This window comes from Ricinus communis, chromosome 4 (assembly GCF_019578655.1).
Source record: "Ricinus communis isolate WT05 ecotype wild-type chromosome 4, ASM1957865v1, whole genome shotgun sequence".
NCBI lineage: Eukaryota > Viridiplantae > Streptophyta > Magnoliopsida > Malpighiales > Euphorbiaceae > Ricinus > Ricinus communis.
In genome coordinates, this window is record NC_063259.1 from 21,309,354 (window position 1) to 21,322,999 (window position 13,646).

The following is a 13,646-nucleotide window of genomic DNA, read 5'->3' on the forward strand; positions in this document are numbered from 1 at the left end:
GAAAAAAACATATACAATCTAAGATATTGCAAATTTAATGATAATATACCACTAATAAGTTATTGCATACATGTGCTGACAACCTTGATAAATTATTATACCGAATCACTTTATATGAATAACTTATTTTATCTTAGACTTTAATGTAACATAACACTTTTTTTGAAATTTACAAATAATTATTATTTGGAAATAAATTTCTCAAGATGGAATTTAACAATAATTAATTATTATAAGATGAAATTTATTTTTATTTGTAAATATTGAGACTATTATTTTTTATAACTATATAAAAATTATTTTTATATAATATATAATTATCAAACGCTTCTACTATATATATTTCATATTCTAATTATATTTATGATTTAATCTTTTAATTTTAATAAAATTAATTAATGATTTATTTTTTGAATAGAAATAATTAATGATTAATCTAATTAAATTTTAATTTTATCATAATCTTATATACATTTCTAATTCTATAAAAAATTGGTGAATATATCATGCTATATTTATACATATGGTGCAATTTAAATAACTCGCTACAAATTTTTATAAAAATTAAAAATAATAAATAAAGAAAAGTATGATATTTTTAATTTAATTTTATTAATTTATTTATTTACGTATATATTTTTTTAATTTTATAATATTTTTCTGTACATTCTTAAATCTGTAAGAAATTAAAATAATTATATGTATATACTTACGATGAAATTTAAATAATTTAATATAAATTTTTATAAAAATTAAAAGCGATAGATCATAAAAAAATATATAGTACTTTTAATTTTTATTTTATTGATACATTAATTTATATATTTGTTATTATTAATAATAATATTTTATTAATAAAACTATTTACTATTTAATATTATATTATATATAATTTATTAAATAAAATTATATTATAATTTTAATAATAATTTATATGGAAGTTATATAATATATATATATAGAGAAATCCGAAGAGCATAGGCGGAATGCAGAGGAGAAAAAACGCCATATCGAAATGGCACGGGTTTCCATGCACGTGAAGAGTTGTCAGGGCAGCAAGAGCTGTCGCACCAGTAACATATCCATCAATCTTTTTGATGATGATAATGATAAGAGAAACTGACCGGGATGCTCCAAAACTCACGCGTAACAATTTTCTATCATTAATTTTCTTGAGAACCAAACGGAAAAATGAAAGACAGAGAATGCAAAATTAATCTAAACAAAAACACAAAATGAAGCATGTAATGTCCGTAACTGACCAAATTTTAAGAGATGAAGAAGCCTTACCAGTGACAAAAATCAAGCTAGTTGATCTCTTCTTTCTAAGAGTATGTCACCCAAACAGAGGTGCCTGATATATATATATATATATATATATTAAAATAAAAATACTTTTGTAAGTATATAATAAAATTTTATTAATGTCAAATAATTATTGAAAATCTATTTTATAATAAAAAGTAATAATTACTATAATTAATTTTATGTAATTCAATTATATCTTTAATTATTGAAAATATTTATAAAAATTATTCTAAGGAGATTTATAATTTTAAATTCTGTAATTATGAATATGTATTATTTTTATTCCATTTTAGAAGCAAATCAAATGCCCAAAAATGTCTCTCTCAAAAATAAAAACCCAAATACGATTCTTTAAAAGACAGGAAATGGATCCATAAGCTTAAAAGAATTGAATTTAGTGATAAACACTCTAAGTATCCAACTAAAAGCAGGCCAAGAACATATAAATAGAGGAGCAGATAGTGTAGATGGATAACGTGGAGTTCAATGTTATATATATTTATATATATATATACAGCCGGCTATTTCTCATGTAATCTGCTTTATCATGGCCGGCTAAGAACTTATTAAAGGCTTGGGCATATATAAGTACCTACCTGATTAATCCTGCAACCCATAGCCACAAATTCAGAGCAAAATCTGTTACCCAATTCCCAACTATTATTGCTTCTTTGCACGAGCTAATTAAGCATGGCTCTTTCAGACATTTTCTTCTGCTTCTTTGTTATTTTCTTCCTTTTCATTCACAATTAACAGTCACAGAATGCAACAAGGTGCAGAGGAAAATGGAAATGTGCATTTCCCTTTCAGGCATTTCTGCATGTTTTCTGACCCTGGAAGACTGCAGATTCTGGTATTTTCAGTGTGGCTCCAGTTCCCACAAGGCTGGCTACGACAAACATATATTGGGATTTTCAAAGGGAAAGCCATTTTCTTTCTGCCTTGGCACTGTTAGTAATGTTGTTTTTAGTCCAACCATTAATGGGTCACCATGGCAAGACAGGCAAGAAACTTGAGTTATGGTGGTCTTGCTGCTATGCCAACCATCAAGGATATCTGCAATGGATCACCATGACAGGCCTTTCAAGGAATTTTTGTTTTGATGTTGCTATAAATCTAGGTGCATGAAATTTTTTGGTGAAAATTTTGTTGGCTTGAATCAAGAATCAGTACTCTCTCTACTCTGTAAATGTTCCAGAATTGTACTAGCATCCATTTAAAATATAGGGTTCAAGGGTGGTTCACGTTCACTTGAAAGCTTGCTAAAGATAAAAACCCTTTAATCAGAGTTTCAGAAACACAAAAGCACCAATAAGCATACATAATGTTTATGGAAGACTAAGATTAATCTAAAGTAACGTAGAGAACATATCAATTCTTTATAGATATGCAAATACATCTAGAATCTGCTCTGACATGGTTGTAGAATGAAAATACAAAGCTGGAAAAAATTAAAGATATCTGATATTTTCTCATGGTTCCACCTGAAATCAGATTTTGAAAAGTTCAAATCTAAAAAGTACTTGCAAACTAAATTGTGGTAAACTGACATTCATCTGCGTCTATTTCGCAGTCTTTGAAAAGTTTTCATGAACCAATAGTCTTCTCTCCTGGTCATGAAATGTCCCACAACAACTCCAACAAGTAACCTACAGCCATACTTCATCACAACTATCTTCCACCCAAATCCAACAGGGAACCCCTGAATCTTCATTAATGGATCTCCACATAGACCTGAATTACCATCATATGAACTAAACTTCTCAAGGAAAGTAAGTTGTGCTAGTTCTTCTGGGATCACTCCTGACTGCTCGTTTTTGAGAAAGGTCCAATGACTTAAGCTGTGTTGGGTTGCTGATGGACGAGAAGATGTGACCAAAAAGAATGTTGTTGGAAAGGTAAATCATTTGGAGCCCCTTTTAGTTTTACAATAACCTCCAGAATCTCTCCTCCAAATCTGTTGCTTAACAGGTCGATAACCGTCAATATTTCAGTGATCCTTTGATATTGCGTCAGCACACCTTTGTCTGTTTCCATTGAGCACGGGTAACTTCCGGCTACCTATTTCCATGGTGATGTGTGCTTGCATGTATGGTAAATAGTCCATATTAGCAAATGTGGAATTAGATATTATTGAGCTGATTGTTTCCAGATCAAGACTCTCAATCATCGTTCATTTGGCCAATGATCTAGGAATTCTTCCATAGAGCTTGTTTTCACCCAATCTGATCACCCTTAATTTGCTTAGGCTTGCCCATCTTCCAGGAAGGTGCCACAGAAAGAATTGTTTTCTAAGTTCTACATTGACAAAGAACTAAAGTTTCCCAAACATCGTGGAATCCTGCCACACAAGTTGTTAGTTGTTGAGGAGAACTCATATCTGCAAACTACTTGGGTTGAACATTGCAACCTATTTGAGTCGAGTGATAGAAAACTCCATCGGGAGGATATATAAAAGTGATAGATAATTAAAATTTTCTAGTTATAGCTCATATGCAAAGATAATGCCTTTTAAGTTTTAACTTTTCAGAATTAGATTTTGGTTTACATTTGTTTTGGGGAAGCTATTAAGATTGTAAAACTAATATGCTGCCCAACTTCTTGTAATTTAAAGGGTTAATCGTAAGAAGAAAAAGAATGATATTATTTTTTAATTTTGATAATATTAAACATAATCTTTATAATTCAAAACACATTCGTGACACCGAAATAGTCGAGTTATTTTATATGGACGTAAAGGTTAAGAACTCAACCATTTACCTAATTGTAAAAGAATTATAAGAGAAATCATCAATTTTAACACTTTTTATAACTTTATTACGACTTTTTAATTGTAAAAGAATTGATTTTCAGATTTCAATATTTAATTAGTTAAAATACAACTCAATTAGAATAAATAAATAAATACATAATTTAAATATAATAAATAAAAATAAAATAAAATATTTAGTATTTATATAAAATTTAATTACAATATAAAAGTTATACATTTAATTAGAATAAAAATATAAAAACAATAAATAAAAGGGAAAAAGCAGGAGTTTCTTGCAACCTAGAATGCAGGATTTATAGTTAAAAATCACTATTATGTATTCTAACTCTAACCTAATCCCAATTAATAGAAAACAAAAGAAAAAGAATTTCCAAGTCCTAACATACATTATGGAAGAAAAAGATTTTTCTGATGGAAATATATCCAGAAGCATTTCACATGGTTTTACCATTTCAATCCAACCCATTTTGATTCTTTTTCTAAAGTCAGAAACCCACTTGGAATCTCACTGTTTTACAGTGACGGAAGGCAGCCTCTTTGTTGGTTTTGTAATATCTAACCCTGCAAACAGGCTCATAAACCCAACTATTATTGCTTCTTTGCATGAGCTAATTAAGCACGACTCTTTCCGATCTTTTCTTCTGCTTCTTTGTTATTTTCTTCCTCTTATTCACAATTAACAATCATATGCAGAGGAAAATGGAAATGTGCATTTCCCTTTCAGGCATTTCTGCATGTTTTCTGACCCTGGAAGACTGCATATTCTGGTATTTTCAGTGTGGCTCCAGTTCCTACAAGGCTGGCTACGATAAAAATATATTGGGATTTGCAAAGGGAAAGCCATTTTCTTTCTGCCTTGGCGCTGTTAGTAATATTGGTTTTAGTCCAACCATTAAGGATACAATGGGTCACCATGGCAAGACAAGGAAGAAATTTGAGTTATGGTGGTCTTGCTGCTATGCCAACCATCACGGATATCTACAATGGATCACCATGACAAGCCTTTCAAGGAATTGTTGCTTTGATGTTGCTATAAATATAGGTGCATGAAGTTTTTTGGTGAAAATGTTGTTGACTTGAATCAATTTGAAACTGGACGAAATTGTGTGTCCCATCTAACTGCCTTTAATTCACAATCACATATCTTCTATGGCCTCTCATTATCATATTCGGGTTTACCTACAAAGCAACGCAATTTGTATGACTATGATTCATTTTTCATGCGGAGCGACTTCCTTGTGGACGATATAATTGATTTGATGAAGAAGAAAAACGAGAGTCGCATGACATTGTCCTCATTTAGGTTCAAGTATTGTTGAATGGAAGGGTATTGTTAGGGGATTAGGAAACAATCTTACTATTAAAAAGTCTCAATTTGTAAGATTCAACCATCTTCACTCCAACCGACCATCATTATCTTATTGCCCATATTTGATAACATGAGTTTGAAACTTAATTTTATTATTAAAAATCTCGATTTAAAAAGATATCGATCTTATGAAATCAATGTAACGGTTTACTAATAATATTTTAAATTGTTAAGCTCAAAATCTATATTATTAAACATGAGAAATATGACGACGATAGCTGATCGAAGTGAAGATAGCTAACTTTTTGCCAATTGATACTTCTTAACTGTGAAATACTTCTTTTTGTCACTATTATAACCACATATCTATTTTTATCTAAAAAAGAAATTACGTAATGAAAGTTGTCAATAATGAAAACACATGATACTTTTTTTGTTCTTATCCCTAAAAATACTCAAAATGATCACAAACTTCTTTAGTCTTTGCATGAATTGTATATCAATAGTTCTAGCTTTGACTAAATTTTTAAAATTTATTTTTTTCGACTTAAAATTTTGGCCAATATTTCTCAATGCATAAATTGATTGAAGAGAACATAATGAATTTTTTTTGAAATGTAAAATCTGGAAATTGAGCAAAGAAAAACCTAATACAAGATATGATAAGATTTTTTTAGTGTTTATATGTTTTTCCAAAATGATACTACTTAGTTAACAAAAATACATTGTGTTAATTAATTTTTTTAAAAGAATTGTGACTGAATCGATGAGTTTTGGCCGATCCTCATCTGGCCGGGTTACCATTGCTAATGCAGATTTTTTCTGCTAGTGATATCCTTGCCAAGGCTTTCTTGGTTGACAAGTCTGTTATTGGACATATATATATATATATATATATATATTGATTAAATTATTAAATTACATTTAAAGTATAACCTCTTATTTATTATAAAAAATTTAAGCTATTAAAATCAAGTTAATATTTACCATTAATTCTCATAAGAAACATTCTCTCATATTACTTTTCATATTCTACAGCGCAAGTTATATAATTTCCAAATATATATTTTTAATTCTTAAATAGTATATTTATATATTTTTCAGAGAGTATTGTATTAGACATCCATTGTTGTAGATGTCCAATTTCGCACATATATGTCACTTGACATAAACTATTGGTATAAATCTTAGCTCTTCCTTATGAGTCAAATACAAAATCTTTCATTATACAAACAACCAATTATGATTTTAATGACTTTTTGATAATACCATAACATGCCATATTTTTTGCTAAAAAACAATAACTCGTCATTTTTTAAATAGAATTTTTTAAATAGAATTTTTTATGAGTGCTAATTTTTTTCTTTTAAAAAATTTTCATGTGACTGCTCTCTTCTCTTAAATTTCTATACATTTTATGCCACTTGTTCTCACTTCGTATTGATTGTTTTCTTTTCTTTTTCCTTTTACTAAGTTATTAGTAAAGAACTATTTATTCTCACTTTGAAAATGAAGTCATTGAATAATAACTTATAAACAAATTCAATTACTAGTGTAATATGCGGATGTGAAGGTTAGTTCAAAAATTTGACTTTTCTATACTCAGTTCAATCTTCTTCAATTATTGATATATGACAATAGTGCAACTTTTTATTTTCTAACCGGAATAATGCTGCGTAAAGATAGTATATGGGTCTTGAGCTTTTTTTCTGGAGAAGAAGCAATTTTTTTCTTTCATTCTCAATCATTTCGTTTATTTATTTTTTATATCTATGTATATATGAAAGCAATATTGTATCTTTTACATATTTTTTTCTCCTTACTTAAATTCTTTTATGAATTTTAAGGTATTTCTTTGGATTGTAGTAAATTCTTAGTTTTAACTTTTATGAAAGAACAATTTTTATTTTTATTTTTATCTTTAAAACCATATTAATTTCCAATTAATATTAATATAACTATTTTCATTTTTTTTATTAATTATATATATTATTAACAACCCTTAATTTTCATATTATGCTAATTTTGTGTCGTATGATCTTCTTTGGGCTAATTTTGTGTCGCATGATCTTTTTTGGGCTAATTTTGTGTCTGATAATCTCTCTTAAGATAATTGAAAAGTCATCATTTATCACCACAACCATTCTAATATAAATTTTATAGTTTTCATCTTCATCTTCATTTCCAAATTTATTTTTACCTCTATCTTCAAATAAAATTGAAGAGTAATTGATAGAGGAGAATGCAAGAAATCTATATCTATTTATATGAAAGTAAGGCTTTCTCTTTCCTCATTTGAGATCTTTTATGATTTTTAAGGCATTTCTTTAGATTGCAGTGAGTTTTTTAGTTTTAGCTTTTATGAAAGAACTATTTTTATTTATTTTCTTTCATCTCTAAAACTATATTAATTATCAATTAACATTAATATGACTATACTCATCTCCTCTATTAATTATATATGCTATTAACAACTCTTAGTTTTCATACTATGTTAATTTTATGTCTTATGATCTTTTTTTTTTATAATTGAAAAGTCATTATTTATCATCACAACCATTCTAATATAAATCACCATATTTTCATTTATATATTCTATATTTTACATCTCTATTTTCATTTTTAATTTTATCTTTATTTTTATCTTCAAATAAGATTAACGAGAATGCAACAAAAAATAACTTTTAAAATAGCATTACATAATTTGTAACCTTATTTTTAAAAACTCTCAAAAGATATATTTAAGAAAATTATTTTAATTCGTTAAGAAGTTTCATGATTACGTGTTATTCAGATTAATATTTTTTTTGCTTGATTATATTAAAAATTTAATTTATAAATTCATATATCAATATGAATATCTTTTGTGTATTATAGAAATTAAATAGTTGTATGGTTAAACAATCTCAGTTTAAAATATTTAATTATTTTAGGACTGATCTCTTATTTTTTATACTATTTTAGAACCGATCTATTATTTCTATATTATTTTAAATTTAATTCTTTACATATGTAATGTCTATAATTAAAATTAATAATAAATTAATAATAGTTCATATGCACTGGAGTAAGATAAAAATTGTTGCCATTTTATATGTATTGTAACCCTACCATTTTCCAATTCTCTATTTTACTATACTTTTAATTTTTTTTTATTTCCTTAATTGACAACCATCTCTAATTACAATAATACATTTAATTAAGTGCAAAACATAATAATTGATCCTTTTGGAGTATTAAAGAGCATTACATGCACTAATAAGTTTATTAAATAATTAAATTACATTTAAAGTATAACCTCTTATTTATTATAATAAATTTAAGCTATTAAAATCAAGTTAATGTTTACCATTAATATAATAAATTTAAGCTATTAAAATCAAGTTAATATTTACCATTAATTCTCGTAAGAAACATTCTCTAACATTACTTTCCATATTCGATAGGGCAAGTTATATAATTTTTAAATATATGTTTTTAATTCTTAAATAATACATCTATCTATTTTTAAGAGAGTATTTATAAATGTCATATTTGGCACATATATATTGGTTGACATAAAGTATTAATATAGACCTTAACTCTTCCCTAGGAGTCAGTTACAAGATCCTTCATTATACAAACAATCAATTATAATTCTAATGACTTTTTATTAATATCTTAACGTGCCATAATTTTTGGCAAAAAAAGAACAACTCGTCAACTCAAGTGCTGCTTTTTAAATAGATAAAATTTCTTTATGTGAGTGGAAGTTTTTATTCCTTTCAAAAAAAATTATGTGATTGCTCTCTCCTCTTAAATTTTTATATATTTTGTACTGCTTTTTCTCACTTTGTCTTAATTGTTTTCTTTTCTTTTATATTTGTTTAAGTTATTAGTAAAGAACTATTTATTTTCACTTTGAAAATTAAGTCATTGGATAACAATTTAAACAAATTCAATTACTAGTGTAGTAAGTAGATGTAAAGATTAGTTCAAAAATTTGTCTTTTTTATACTCAGTTTCAATCTTTTATTTTTTAATTATTGGTAAATGACAATAGTGCAACCTTTTATTTTCTAACCGGAGCAATGCTGCGTGAAGATAATATACGAGTCCTAAACTTTTTTTCCTGCTGGAAAAGTAATTTGTTTTATTTCATTCTCAATCATTTCTTATTTATATATATATATATGTATATATAAAAGTAATATTTTATCTTTTGCCTTTTGTCTTCTCACTTTAAAGTTTTATGAATTTTAAGACATTTCTTTGGATTGTAGTAAGTTATTAGTTTTAACTTTTGTGAAAGAACAAATTTTTATCTTTTTTTTTTTATCTTTAAAACTATATTAATTGCTAATTAATATTAATATAACTGTTCTTATCTCCTCTATTAATTATATAATGTTATTAACAATCCATAATTTTTATATTATGCTAATTTTGTTTCTTATGATCTTCCTTGGGCTAATTTTGTGTCTGATAATCTCTACTTTGATAATTGAAAAGTCATCATTTATCATCACAACTATTATGATATAATTTTTTTAGTTTCCATCTCCATCTTTATTTCCAATTTTATTTTTATCTCTATCTTTCAAATAAAATCAAAGAGTAAGTGATAAAAGAGAATACAAAAAATCTATATCTATATATATAAAAGCAAGGCTTTCTCTTTCCTTACTTGAGATATTTTATAATTTTTAAGGCATTTCTTTGGATTGCAATGAGTTTTTTATTTTAATTTTTATGAAAGAACTATTTTTATTTTTTTCTTTCATCTTTAAAACTATATTAATTGCCAATTAACATTAATACAACTATATTTATCTTCTCTATTAATTATATATGTTATTAACAACTCTTAATTTTCATATTGTGCTAATTTTGTGTCTCATAATCCCCTTTTTAATAATTGAAAAGTCATTATTTATCACCACAACCATTCTAATATAAATTACTATTTTGTCATTCATATATTTTATATTTTATCTTTATCTTCATCTTCAAATAAGATTAACGAGAATACAAGAAATATAACTTTTGGAATAGCATTACAATAATCTGTAACTTTATTTTTAAAAACTCTCAAAAGATATGCTTAAAAAAATTATTTTAATTCGTCAAGAAGTGTCATGATTACTATTCAGGTTAGTATTTTTTATTTTTTTGCTTGATTATATTAAAATTTTAATTTATAAATTCATCTATCAATATGAATATCTTTTATGTATCATAGAAATTAATTAGTTATATAGTTAAATAATCTCATTATTAAATATTTAGTTATTTTAAGACTGATTTCTTATTTTTTTTATGTTATTTTAAATTTAATTTTTTATATATATTATTTACAATTAAAATTAATAATAGTTCATATGCACCAAAGCAAGATAAAATTGCTGCCATTTGTATGTTTTGTAACCTTACCATTTTTCAATTCTCTATTCTACTATATTTTCATATTTTCTTAATTGACAATCATTTTTAATTACAATAATAAATTTAATTAAATATAAAATATAATAATTAATTTTTATATAAGTCGTTATATAATAATCAGTTCCATGAGAGGGCGCGAAAACTAGTTCTTATAATGTTTCCTTTTCATAAATTAATAGATACCGTCTTTAAAAAATTCCAATTGATACGGCCATTAAATTTATTAATTCTAGCATTTAGACCTCCAACTAATAGCAGCCAATTCTCTAACTATGAACTATTTACCCATAACAGACTTTAAATTGACAACCCACTACCTAAAAAAAGGAAAAACAGTAGTAGAATTTGTTTTCAAGGATATGGTATGAAAAGAAAAACATTTAATGATCTTCTCATAGGAGGCCTAACGAATCATACATTATACAATAAAATAATCATCTATTTACGTTCATTGTAAAAGTAAAAGTTCATTTAAGATAGAAAAAACGACTCGAATTCGGGATCTCAAAAGTAAAAAAAATATATTTACAGAATAATATGATTTAATTAAAAAAAAAAAAAAAAAAAAGGAAATTGAGGGTAGATGAGAAATAATGCATGCACAGTGACATTCAGAATGGGAGGCACTTTCCCCAAATTATGTTGGCTGATGGGATAATTCTGCATTGCATTTCAACATTGCAATTTTCAAGCAAATGTCCAACAGCAACAACAACAACCAAAAAAGTTAATGATGCCTGATAGGCACTACTTGCATAAAATTCTTCTTTTCCTTAACCAAGGCAGAGTAAGAGTTGGAGCCCATTATTATCTCCAATTTCTTGATCAAATCCTAACCCAAACCATTATCACTACTTGTCTTGTTACCCATCCCACCTCCACATGGAACTGTCTTATAAGAGCTTACTCTAAAACCCACACTCCCATTAAGTCCATTCTTGTCTCCAACTACTTCATTGAACTTGGCTCATTCTATCCTGATCGCTACACCTACCCACTTCTACTCAATGCTTGTTCCCGTTTATCTTTTGCTTCTATGGGGCAATTAGTGCACACCCATTTGATAAAGATTGGCTTAGATTGTGACATTTATGTGCAAAATGCTCTTCTTCATTTTTATGGCTCTATTAAACAATTGAATTATGCACGCTTACTGTTTGATAAAATGTATGAGAGAGACATCACAAGCTGGAATACTTTCATGGGTGCTTCTTATGCAAGTTCTAATTCGGTTATTGACCTTATGGATTTGTTTAAAAGGTTGATTTCTGAAGGTGTTGGAGCTGATAAGATTACTTTGGTGATTCTATTCTCAGCTTTTGCACAAGCTCAATGTGACGAGTCATTAGAATATGGAACTGCAGTTCATTCTTGTGCTATAAAAATGGGATTAGTTTCTATGTTGAATGTGAGCAATGCACTATTGAATATGTATACTAAGTACAGACAGATGGATGCAGCATCAAGAGTGTTTGATGAAATGGGTTCTAAGAAAGATGTAGTTTCGCATGCGATTTTGATCAATGGCTATGTTGAGAAAGGCTTAATAGATTTGGCTAGCGATATCTTTTATCAGATTTTTGACAAGGATCTTGTCTTGTGGAATGTGATGTTGCACGGTTATATCAAGGCAAAGCGTCCAATAGATGCCTTGGAACTTTTCAAGAAGATGGACAATGAGGGCCTGATTCCTGATGAAAATACAATGGTTGGCATTCTTGCTGCTTGTGCTAGTTTATCGGATTTGCAATATGGTAGGGTAGTTCATATGTTTATTAACAGAAACGATATAAAACAAGATATTTTTGTCAAAACAGCTCTAATTGATATGTACTTCAAGTGTGGGAGTCCTGAGGAGGCACTAGTTACTTTCTATAAGATGGAATATAAAGATGTTTTTACTTGGACAGCAGTAATTGAAGGGCTTGCAAACAATGGATATGGGAATGTGGCTTTGAATTTGTTTAAGCAAATGGAAGAACAAGGAATTCAGCCAAACGAAGCAACGTTTGTTTCTGCGTTAACAAGCTGCAGACATTCAGGGTTAGTTAAGGAAGGCTGCCAAATGTTCAGAAAGATGGTAGAGGTCTACAAACTCCAACCAAGGTTTGAACACTTTGGCTGCCTAATTGATGTGTTAAGTAGAGCAGGACTCCTAGCTCAGGCATACGAGTTTGTTAAGCTGTTGAGGCCTGAGGAAAGACTCGCAGCGTATAAGATTGTACTAAGTGCTTGCATCAAGTACTTAGAATTTGATGTTGGAGAAAAGGCTGCATTAGAAATGGCAGAGTTGAGTCCTCAAAGCTGTGAAATGCATATTCTTTTATCCAACTTCTATGCTCTGGCAGGTCAATGGGAAAGAGTTGCAAAGACAAGGAGAACTATGAAAAGGTTAAATACAAGAAAGGAGCCTGGAATTAGTTCTGGGGAGCCAAAATTATGAACCGAATAGTACTTGCATTATTGCATATTCTGTGACTAATGGGTAAAACAGAACAGCCAATATTAGATGGTAGGAAAAATTTGACCTATCATGAGAAGCAAACAGAGGAGGAATGGGCATCAAATCCACTATTCTAGGATAGGCACAATACTTCTGTAGAACTTTTGTATTGAAGCCACAACTAAACGAGCATCAAATTTCTCCTGTCAATTTTATAGAAAGGATTTTACTTCAAAGCTCTGGTATTCAGGTTGGCATATTGATTTTCGTTCTAGTGGCAGCTGAGTAGAATATCTTTTCAGTTTAGAAGCGTTCAAAATTTTATATATCTGCAGTCAAACATGGAAATTGCCGAGACCCCTCAAAAACCCTTGCACCAGATTTGGCTA

The 13,646-nt window shown here is 28.0% G+C and overlaps 1 protein-coding gene across 1 annotated transcript; it reads left to right on the top strand.

Annotated features, from left to right (window-relative positions):
* Positions 1-11,062: 11,062 nt before the first annotated feature.
* On the top strand, positions 11,063-13,493 carry LOC8265505 (putative pentatricopeptide repeat-containing protein At3g15930). The gene has a single exon (XM_002523126.4). It carries the CDS (start codon positions 11,545-11,547, stop codon positions 13,255-13,257), a length of 1,713 nt encoding a protein of 570 aa, XP_002523172.3. The 5' UTR covers positions 11,063-11,544; the 3' UTR covers positions 13,258-13,493.
* Positions 13,494-13,646: the final 153 nt, after the last annotated feature.

Coding starts and splice junctions, on each gene's coding strand:
- LOC8265505 (XM_002523126.4), top strand. CDS start 11,545: ATGATGCCTGATAGGCACTACTTGCATAAAATTCTTCTTTTCCTTAAC.